Below are 11,596 nucleotides of genomic sequence, written 5' to 3' on the forward strand. Positions count from 1 at the left end.
GAGGACCACCTTTTTCCCCCCCTGCATTGCCAGAGGAGCAGCTTTCTGCTGCCCTGCATTCCCAGAGGAGCAGCTTTCTGCTGCCCTGCATTGCCAGAGGAGCCCAGGCCCATCTGCAGCAGCCCTGGAGCTGCAGAGGAAAACTCCCCCCTTGTGCAGGATCCCTGCTCCAGCAGCAGCACAGCTGGCACTGCAGAGGGCTGAGCCCCCATGGGATGGGGCTGTGCCACCCCTGACACACAGGGGGTCAAGGGCATGGTCTGACTCTGGTAATGGTTTGTTTTCTTTTTTGTACTACTGTATTTGTATTTTTACTTTTCCTATTAAAGAACTGTTATCCCTATTCCCATATCTTTGCCCAAGAACCCTTTAATTTCAAAATTATAATAATTCAGAGAGAGGGGGTTTACATTTTCCATTTCAGGGGAGACTCCTGCCTTCCTTAGCAGACACCTGGCTTTTCAAACCAAGACACCCAGATTGTGGAAGGAGATATTTTGGAAGCAAGAAGCGTGATCCAAACCTCACTGAATTCACAGGAAAAGCTTTCATTGCCTTCAGTGTATTTGGGGCCAGAGCTGTGTTTTATGTGAGAGGCATTTGGGATTTCTGGCTCTCTCAAGCTTTACAGCTGTACTTGCAAGTTACACTGACACTCACATTCATCCTTTCTTCTTCAAAACCCCCTTGCAAGCGCGTCTCAAACAAAAACCAGCTCGTGATCACAGACCTGCTGTTGTACTCCTGCTGTTCCTGCTGCTCCACATTCCCGTTGGGATAAAACCTCTCCTGCTTTGATCCAGTGGCCATTTGGACTTTGCCAGATCCCTGCCAGTGGGGCTGACCAAAGTGGGAATTCCTGCCTGAATTTAGGATTTATCCCAGTTTAGAGCTGGGGAGAGGGAGGTGCTGTGCCAGGGGATTCAGGGCACAGGAATTAGGAGCAATAAAATGGATTATTCCCATTAACCCCCTGAGTTTGTACATTATCCACAAGCCCAGAACTTCCCAGCTCAGCTCCGCTCCAGCACGTGGAGAGCTCAGGGACTGCAACACAAGAAAGACCTGGAGCTGCTGGAGAGAGTCCAGAGGAGCCAGGAGCTGCTGCAGGGCTGGAGCCCCTCTGGAGCCAGGCTGGGAGAGCTGGGAATGTGCCCTGGAGAAGGGAAGGCTCCAGGCAGAGCTCAGAGCCCCTGGCAGGGCCTGAAGGGCTCCAGGAGAGCTGCAGAGGGACTGGGGACAAGGCATGGAGGGACAGGAGCCAGGGAATGGCTCCCACTGCCAGAGAGCAGGGATGGATGGGACATTGGGAATTGGGAATTCCTGGCTGGGCTGGGATTCCCAGAGCAGCTGGGGCTGTCCCTGGATCCCTGGCAGTGCCCAAGGCCAGGCTGGAATACCCTGGGATGGGGAAGGTGTCCCTGCCATGGCAGGGGGTGGCACTGGATGGGCTTTAATGTCCTTCCAACCCAGCCCATTCCATCATTCCATGATCACTGCTAGGTGGGATGAGCACTTCACTTCCACAAGTTCCTCTTGCCCTCTTTGGCCTCCTGGAGCAGAGCACAGGCTCAGTTCTGTCAGGGATTTGTCCCTGTCCCCCCAGCTCCTTGTGTCCCACCTGCAAACAGCCCAGCCAGGCTCCACAGCCCCTGGACACCAATCCCTGCGGGGCTGCAGGCTCGTGGCTCTGCACTTTTGGCAGCTCTGGTTTCCTTTGGAGCCCTGACCAAACTGGACAGCAATTCCCTGTGGCCCAGAGCAGACAGAGGAGCGGTCCCACGCCGAAATTCCGAGGGCAGGAGCGTCCCTGCAGCTCTGTGTGGAACATCTGGCAGGGCCCCCACCCCACGGAGCTATTTGATGAACATAAACAAGCCCCAGCCCTGGGAGCACAAACAAAATGTGCACAGCTGTGCAGATGTCACGGCCCAGCTTGAGCCCGGCTCTGCCAGGCCGGGGACCAGCAGCAGGGCCAGGCTGAGCTTTGCTGCCCTACCTGGTGCCACCTCTGCCTGTCCCCTGCTGGCTGAAGGGACACCAAGCCACCAGTGCTCACGGGGATGTGGCAGTCACCTGCAGAGCACTGTGCAGGGAATGCTCTGCTGGGGCTCTTGTCAGTCCTGTTGGAACTCTGATCTGCCCTGCAGATCCACTTCTCCTCCTCTAATTACACACAGAGCAATGCTGGTGGGAGCTTCTCTCAGAGAATCTCAGAGTGACAGGATGGTTTGGATGGAAAGGGACATTAAAACTCATCCCATCCCACCCCTGCCATGGCAGGGACATCTCCCACTGTGCCAGGCTGCTCCAAGCCTCAGTGTCCAGCCTGGCCTGGGACACGTCCAGGGATCATGGGGCACCCTGTGCCAGGGCCTGCCCACCCTCCCAGGGAACAATTCCTCCCAGTTCCCCCCTAGGACAATCCTCCTAAGAATGCCAGTCCCAGGCAGGGCATTCATTTTCAGAGCTGTTCCATCTCAGACCAAAAAAAAAGAAGTTTTAACCTTAAATTTACCCTGTTGCAGGCAGAATACCTCAGATTATGGGCAGAAAACCTTCAGATTGTTCAGATAAATTTTGGGCTAAATGCAAAAGAGGACAAAGGAGGGGGAAAAGAGGACAGAAGGACAGCCCTGTGGTTGCTGCTCACCGTTGGGGTTGTAGCAGTAGGCGTCCCACCTCTCGCTCCTGTTGAGGCGAATCCCATAATCAACAATCCCAGTCTTGCCAAAGCCACAGTTGGCTCCAGCTTTTACTATGGGATAGCCAACTCTGCCCTTGGCCATCCAGCCAGCAGCACACACGTGGAAACCTGCAGCAGAGGAGGCAGAAAATGGTCAGAACTGGGCTGCTCTTATTGCACCAAGTCTTACTCAATGGCCTGGGTGTGATTGGCCTGATGGAAATTGAGCTACAGGGGAGAACAGGACGTTGAGAGGATAATTTTAAACGCAGAGGGTAAAACTGAATTGTGTTCTCCACAATGTGATTACTGGTTCTTCATCTGAAGCCCCAAATCAAATGCAGATGGACTGCACAGTCAGGTTTAAGTGCTCTACCAGCACTTGTAATCAAATTAGCCGTTGGATGAGTTTTCCAAGAGTGTTCTCTGTTTCCCTTTTGAAGTCAGACAAATTTACTCAATCCCATCTCAAGGGTTCTCAGCATTAAGTTCTAAAAATAAATACAATACTACAGACGGCTAAAATCCCCAAGCATTTGCTTAAAACACTTTCAATTTAAATTTAAATACCTGAAATGCCTCGGGGATTTCTTGCCAAACAAAAAAAGATCCCCTTAATGCATTTTGTGGCTGAGAACTTAACACCAATAGCCAAAGAATGCAATGTTGTAGAGACCCATCCAATGTTTTCATGGAGAGGAGCTGGAACATATTTGTGGCATCGTAGGGCTCAGAGCTCCTCAGAAGAAACAAAAGTACCCTTTTCACATGTGCTGCTGCTGGGAGCCAGCTTCTGACTCAACAGCAGAGTGAAAAAATGTCTGGAGTGGAGGATATTTTCCATTGTTTTCCCAGCGCTCTGAATGAACGAAGAACTTCTTAGGAATCAGCTGGAAATGCAGGGGAGCCCTCACTCAGCTCCACTTTTCGCTCCAAGCACGGAACTCATTCCCTTGCAGACAAAATATCTTGATGGAAATAAAAGTGGTTGGAGCAGATCCAGAGGAGGTCAGGGAGATGCTCCCAGGGCTGGAGCCAGGCTGGGAGAGTGGGAATGTTCCCCTGGAGAAGGGAAGGCTCCAGGGAGAGCTCAGAGAGGGCCAGGAGAGCTGGAGAGGGACTGGGGACAAGGGATGGAGGGACAGGAGCCAGGGAATGGCTCCCACTGCCAGAGGGCAGGGATGGATGGGACATTGGGAATTGGGAATTCCTGGCTGGGAGGGTGGGGACACCCTGGCACTCCTCCTGCTCCTTACCAAAACCCCACGGAGTTTCCAAAGAGCCCCAGAGCTCGGGACAGAAATGGCAACACCCACCCAGCCCCCTCAGAAGGAGCCCCGTGAGGAGCCCTATGTTTTCCAGACCTATTTTCCGAGCTGCCTCCAGCTGCTGCAGCGTGGCCAGGTGTCCTCCCTCGTACTCGCACACGGCCCTGGCCTCGGCGAAGGTCAGCCGGTACTTGCCGGAGCGCGCCTCGCGGTGGTACACGCCGGCCGCCCGCTCTGCAGGGACAGGGACAGGGACACAGCGTCAGCTCCCACCTGTGCCACCAACCACACAATCACACAATCACACAGAATCACAGAATCACAGACTCACAGAATCACAGAATAATGAGGTTGGAAGAGACCTCTAGGATCGAGTCCAACCTGTGCCCTAACATCTCAACTATAGCACCAAGCGCCATGTCCAGTCTTTTTTCAACACATCCAGAGATGTTGATTCTACCAGCTCCCTGGGAAGAGCATTCCAGTGCTGTAGCAGACTCCATGGAGCTTGCCAGAGCTCCATGGAGGATTAAGGCTTAACAGCAGGAACTGCTGAGTCATGATGAGACAGCAAAATAAGCTCCTGTCTTCTACCCCTCACCCCACAGCTTATCTCTGTAACCCCATAGGCCACTTTTCCCTGACCCTTACTATTGGACAAGTTCGGATCCCCCTGTACCCTATAAAAAGGGGCTGGTTTAGCGCATTTGGCAGAAGAAGAGCTGTCGCTGGAACCCTTCACAGACCCCTCAATAAACCATCGCTGTGGAACCACAGGACCTCTCCTTCTCCTCTCTCGCTGTCTGCTTCTACCCCTAGCCCTATGGCGCTTTTGGCAAGCACAAGCTGAAATCCTAAGAGAGCTGATAATCATTAATGAGCTGAAAATCACTTAGCTTGCCAAAGGTAGCCACGGCTTCAAGCGGCGTGGGTATTCGGGCACTCTGTCTGCCAGAGGGACTGAGTTATCCAGATAAGGACTGCCTTGCTGGAGAATTGATGATCACTAAAGAGCTGAAATCCTGGGAGAGCTGATGATCACTAAAGAGCTGAAATCACTGAGCTTGCTAAGGGTAGCCACGGCTGCGAGCTGACTGGGGATTCGGGCACTCTGTCTCCCAGAGGGACTGAGGTATCCAGTTTGGCCTCCATCGCTCGAGGATAAGCCCAATCTGAAGATCTGGGTCTTATCACAGTACTTTATTATTCTTTCAGTGAAAAATTTCTTCCTAATATCCACATCGCTATAGAGCGCGACACAGCGCAAAGCACCAAGACTCCATCAGAAGGGTGCAAGAGAGATTTATTACAGCAACATGTTGTTTTTATAGTTTTTCAAGATATTTACATTTACTCAACAGACACATCCACTGCCCACTGGTTACAAGAAAGAAACAAAGCTCTCAGTGAGTGACCAAGGAGCCGCATCATTCTGTGAGCCAGCTGGAGTCTGTATCTCTTAACTTTCTCTCCTTCATCACCTCTCCATGGTGACAGCCTTGGTGTCTTCCTCAGGAGAGATACGGGGCTTTCCTTATCATCAGGAGGCCTTTGCTGGCTCACAAGAACAGCACAGAATCCCAGGATCTGCAGGATTTACTGCTGCTTTGGTGTTGTCTGAGTTTGTGTTTGTGTTTCATGGGATGGTTGACCTTAAATCCTGTTCCAGGGGCAAGGATGCCTCCCACTAGCCCAGGCTGCTCCAAGCCCCGTCCTGCCTGCTGGTTCTGTCAGAGACCGACCCCACCTGTCTGCACCCTCCCTTCAGGGAGTTGTAGAGAGCAATAAGGTCACCTCTAAGCCTCCTCTTCTCCAGGCTAAACAGACCCAACTCCTTCAAATGTTCCTCACAGCGTCTGTATTCCGAGCCCCTCACCAGCCTTGCTGCCCTGCTCTGGATGCGCTCAATATTTTCTGAAAAAAAAATATTTTCTGATATTTCCTGAAAAATCCCTTTGCCCAGGATTTTCTCCTGGGAAGCTGAGAAGCCTCAGAGAGGAATGAAAACAATAATTATCTGATTGCTGCTCCTGTGGTTTGCTGCTTTGGAATGTGGCTTGGACATTGCTTACCAACAGGTGAATGTTTGATTGGTTCCATGTGAAAAGACCAATCAAAGCCAGCTGTGAGTGACTCTCTGAGGAGTCACAGGGTTTTTTATTATTCATTCTTTTCTGCCTTCTGATGTATCCTTTCTCTTTAGTAGAGTTTTAGTGTAGCAATATAATATAATATAATATAATATAATATAACAGCCTTCTGAGAACTTTACTACGATGTCTAAGCTTAATCAACAACAGAAATAAAAACCACATCTTTATAACAAAGTTACTTTAACACGATACACATAAAATCCATTTCAATATTTGCAAAAAGCCAATATTTTAATATTTTAAAGACACTATTTTAATTTCACCTCTATCTGTAACACAGGTGAGTAGGAAATGTTCACCTGTGCCACACAGGAAGCATCAGGAAAGCTCAGACCTGCCAACCCCACAGGGGTGGATGTGTGTGACCTAAAGGGATGGATGTGTGTGATGCCTTAGGACTTTAGCTTTTACATTTTTCATGTCTTTGTAATCCTGCAATTCTTTAGTGTAGAACTCCAAACTCCATGTCCAGTGTCAGCTGCTGTTCTCCCATTTTGTCGGACAAAAAATTCCTCTCCAGGCCTGGCAATCAAGGAACCTCACTGCCTCAGGCCCTGAGAGATGGAAACAAAAGGAAATTGGGAGGAGCAAACCTGGGGTAAATGACTTCATTACCTGGAGCTGGAATTGGGAGATTAAACCCCAATATGCAAATGGACCAAACTTATAAAAGTGTGAAACCTGTGACCAGTTGTCCATTTTGAGTGTATTTATGTCCATTTTTTGTTTGCCTTAAATGTACCTGAAGGCCCTTCAATAAATAAACTGCTTTTTATTGCCTTAATTCTGTCTGGCCTCTGTCACTATCGGACACGCAAGAATGCAAGCACACCACGGTTCTCCAGGTGAAGGAAGAAAGAGGAAGTTTATTCTCTGATTCCAACATTTATAGTTTTCCAAAAGTGACGGTGGATTGGAGGGTGATAGGGACACCTCTCCAATGACACTGGTCAAACCAACAGCCCATCAACTTTCTCCTCCTCCATAAAAGAAGACAAAACAATCAGTTATTTACAGAAAGTGTCTGGAAAAGTTCACCACAAGAATGTCCATATCAGAAGGCCTAGAAAATCTTAAAAAACCAGGGTGACAGGCCTCTGCTTTTAGGTAGCCCAAAAAGGGATGTGTGTGACCCCCAGAGGGATGTGTGTGACACCCAAAGGGATGTGTGACACCCAAAGTTAAGATTTAGGGTGGAAGAAGTTTAGGCCAGAGCCGGTCAGTGCTTGGAGAGTTTGTGAAGAACAGAAAATCAACAAGAGCTGGGGAGGGATGCTCCAGGGGCAGAGGTTTGGGAAGAGTTTGGAGTCAGCACCCCCAGCCCTGTGTGTCCTGTCTGGCTCAGGGGAATCCTCCTGGATCCCTCTCACAGCATCCTTCTGGCTGGGACTCCCAGAGCCTCTGCAAGATGAATCAGAGCTTTGTTTTGACTCTCCAGAGAAGTGAAATCACAGCTACTTGGATAGAGGAGAGGCAGGAATTAAAGGGGGGAAAATGTCAAATAAAAATATCTGAGCGTGTGTCACAGAGGGCAGGACCAGAACAATTGCTGGCTGACATTTCTGCTGCACGGAAAATTAAAGCAATTTCTTCATTATTTTTTTTACTTTGCCGTGGCAATCCCGAGACAAAACACCTTTCCAAGGAAACCTAGAAACTGCCAGTGCTGCTACAAGTTTTACAATCTTTGCATGTTGAGCTTGTCTGGTGCCATATGTATGGAAATCTGTCTCAGCAGCAATCTGCATATCTCATCTGAGGGGTTTTTTGTTTAGGTCTCACTTATATTTAGCAGAATCTGAGAGGAATGGCTGTTTGCAGCTCTGCCCAGCCAACGTGGCTGAGGAAAGATGGAAAGCAGCATTTTTACAGTAGTTATTGGCAGTATAAAAATAAAGAATCTATTTTCTAGAGACACACTTGGGGTTGGTGCTTTGGGCTGGGTTAGGGGAGGGTTTTAAAAAGCCTCTGAATTGTGGTTGGGAATGGTGAGAGCCCTTAATAGACACAGGGTGATATTTGCCAGGGTGGGTTTTGTGCCCAAATAAATAAATTATATTGCTGATAGCAGTCTGAGGAGAGGGAGAGCCTCCTTCTGCAGCGTCCCTGGGAACATCACTGCCATGGGATAACAGCTCCTCCATGGAAAAATCTTCCTGAAGGAGCCTAACAACTCACAGCTGGGAGATTGTGGCATGTTCTGGTGCAAAAACTCCTTTTTAATTAAGAATTTATTCATGGGAATTCATTCATGAAGCCTGATTTTTAAATAATCTGTGAAAGGGAGTAACATCCTCAACTAAAGATGGATCTTGGCCTGGATAATTCAATTTTACACAACATGGAGCCAAGGAGCTCCAATTCTTGAGGCTCAGAAGATGCCTTGGGAAGGTGAGGAACCACTGTTCCCATGCCTCCACCAGAATCCAAAGATGATTCGGGATGATCCCATAAATGTGCCTGCTACAGCTTTTTGAATATTTTTTGGGATTGGCCAAACATCCACTGGCACACCATTTAAGCAGGTGGAAAATGGTTTTTTGGGGGCTGTGTTGGACAAACATTTGGTATCTAAACCTGCAGCATTAGCCAGAGTCACCCAAACATTTGGTTTAGGTTGGCAAACTGGCAAATCTGCACGGCTAAGAGCAAGCAAAGCAAAAAAGCAGAAGCATAACTTTTGATTTATTCACAGGAAGTATTACTTTTCAGTCACTCAGCAGTCTGTCACGGCTGAGCCCATGAGAAATCAAGATAAATCAGCTCAGTGTGCGTGTGCAGCGTTGGGAATGTTGGGTTGGGAATCAGGGCTGGGGAATCCCTGAGTCCCCCAGGAGCCAGCTCAGTGCTGGGCCTGCCTGCAGGCTCTGCAAATATTTCTGTTTTTAAGTTGCTATTTACAGGTGCAGATGATAAAAAAGCTGATAATTTTCCTCGATGTGTAAATTATGTTTTTACTCTTTCTTGTTGGATTATGCCCTTTTCTGACTCAGAGGCATTTTAGAAACTTTTATTCTGTTTTTAGTCTCATGAGAAGGGTGAGACAACACAGATGTTATAACTCACGTTATTATAATTACAAGCTAACTATTTTTTAATTACAATACACTATAAGCATAATTTAATTTTCTATAAATCCATTTCCCACATTTCTCAGATGACAATTTAAAAAGTTGGGATGATTTTTTTCCCATATTTGCTGTGTTTATCAGACTGGGGAAGGATCTGGAGAAGGCAGCAAGAAATGGTCCTGGAAATGTCTGAGGCACAGAAAATGGTGTTGGTTTTCTTAGAGAATTCAACATATCTGTCATTTTAAAGCACAGTGTGAGGGACAAGGACTGGGGACAGAAGTTCTGAAGAATTTCAGAAAGTTTAATTTTCTTTTTTAAACTTCTTAAAGTTTTAAATTTCGCAAGACTTTGTTCTTAGTTCTGAGCATGAGAAACATCAATAATTGGCCTGGAAGCCTGGAATGCCAATTATTGATCCTTGCAGAACCCAGGGAAGGGGATTGGAAACCACTGATTGTATTCCTTGAGTTCTCAGAGCTGCCACTAAAATGTCACCATTTTTAGTTGGGTTTTTTTTTTCACCTGGCAGTGTTATTTTCACATCTTATCACTTTAAAGGTATCTCCCCACACTTATTGCTGGATTGTCACTATGGACAGGCAGCAGGTTTTCCAGAATATTGCTGTTGGCTGCTGAGAATTTCAGATTTTCTGTGCTGGGAATTTCAGACTTTCTGTGCTGCCAGGAGAACACTGCACTGACCTGAGGCCGTGGAGAATCATCCAGAATGGAATGGTGGAACTGGGATTGTGGGTGTGGAGTTTGGGTAGAAGTGTGTGACATCACAGGGTGGGAAACTCAGAGTTTAAGGGTTTAGAATATAGTAATATATAGAGAGCAAGATGGAGGATTTAGGGCAGAGGCTGCTCCTTCTTCACCTTCTTCTTCACAGGTTTGGGTGGTTTTGTGTAATTGGATAAAAAAGTCCCCATTGCAGGACATGAGTTAGGTTATTGGGTTAAATTGGAAATAATTGAGGTGTCATGTATTAATTGGACAGTTTATCCTTGAAAGGCCTTGTAGAGAGAGATGGGGCTCCATTTTTAGTGTGTCAGAGTGAAGGGCTGCAGAACTCAGGGTTTGTGGGACTGTGACAGAGATAAGAACTGATAAACACCTGAGTCCCAACAAGAAATACCATCTCACACATTTAATCCTGACCTTGGCAGAAAAAAAGAAGCAAAAGAATGAACATATTGCTGGGGAGATCAGCCCTTCACAGTCTGCAAGGCTGAAAGCAGCAGCAGCTCCACCCTATGAGGAGCAGCCAGCCTCCATCCCTTTTATTCCCCTGCAACATGGCAAAACAGCCTTGGGAAAACAGACCACACACACGTCCTGCCCCAGCTCTGGGCGTCCCAGTTGGTGACACTGACAGAAAATCCTGATTAACTGATGGGATCTTGTATTCCCCCCTCCCTCCTTAATTCTCCTGTGCAGGGAGATAAACTCAGCATCAACCACAGAGCTGGGTCAGAGCAGGGTTCACTCCTCATTTCCATATTTATGGCTCTGGATGTGCTTCCATACCCGCACTGACAGGAATTGCTGTTTATGGAGGTGAGCTCTGAGGATGAACCTGCAGGAAATGTTGATTTTTTCTGGCAAGCACAAGCACGTGCCACAGGGCCACGGGTCCCAGTTCCCAAAGTGCCTCCTTGGAGCCCAGGGACAGCAGGGTGCTGCCAGGACAGTGACCCTCAGCTCACCCACAGCAGCAGGAGGGGGTGAAGTGCAGCCAGCCTCTGCTGCACAAACACAGGCAGCACGAAATTTGGCCAATAAAGGACCTGAAATATGCATGAGACCCGTGCTAAATGCTAAATAAAGAGGAGTATTTAACTTTTAAGCAGAGGCTGGCCACGTAGAGCTCCTGGCAGGGGCCTCTGCTGCTCAGAGAGCTTCACCAAACGGGGCTGGTGCAGCTCCTAAACCCCCCTGAGACAGGGAGTGGGAATGGGAAAGGAATTGGAATTGTGAACAGAGGGCAGCAGCTGGCCTGGAAAACCCCATAGTGCTGAGAACTGGCACTGGGATGAGCCCAGGAGCAAATCTGGGCAAGGCTGTGCCAACCCCCCATAGCTGGCAATAAACCCCTGCTCACAACGGGCTGGTGCCAAAAAGGAGCAGCACCAAAATTCCAGGGGCACCAGGAACACATCCCCAGGGAGGTGACAGGGGCAGCTCTGCCTGAGGAGCAAGAGAGGTTTGGGGACAAGGAAAAAGGTGAAAGGTAAAAGGTGAAAGGTAAAAGGAGCGTTTCCAGAGTGACAGCAGTTCAAGATTTTGATATATAGATATAAATATAAAGAAATAGTATATATCTAATCTAATCTAATCTAATATATAATTTATATTATATAATAGATGATATACAATATATGATATAATATATAATTTATAATTTATCTATTA

The 11,596-nt window shown here is 47.9% G+C and overlaps 1 protein-coding gene across 1 annotated transcript in view; it reads right to left on the bottom strand.

Annotated features, from left to right (window-relative positions):
* The window catches only part of TNFAIP6 (TNF alpha induced protein 6), an 18,663-nt gene that overhangs the window by 3,861 nt on the left and 3,206 nt on the right, over nucleotides 1-11,596 (bottom strand). The window contains exons 2-3 of the mRNA XM_005429915.2: nucleotides 4,051-4,188; nucleotides 2,654-2,815 (exon numbers count right to left, since the gene is read on the bottom strand). Coding sequence (XP_005429972.1) covers nucleotides 2,654-2,815; nucleotides 4,051-4,188 — 300 coding nt within the window. The remainder of the gene's footprint in view (nucleotides 1-2,653; nucleotides 2,816-4,050; nucleotides 4,189-11,596) is intronic.

Source organism: Geospiza fortis, unplaced genomic scaffold (assembly GCF_000277835.1).
Source record: "Geospiza fortis unplaced genomic scaffold, GeoFor_1.0 scaffold677, whole genome shotgun sequence".
Classification (NCBI taxonomy): Eukaryota; Metazoa; Chordata; class Aves; order Passeriformes; family Thraupidae; genus Geospiza; species Geospiza fortis.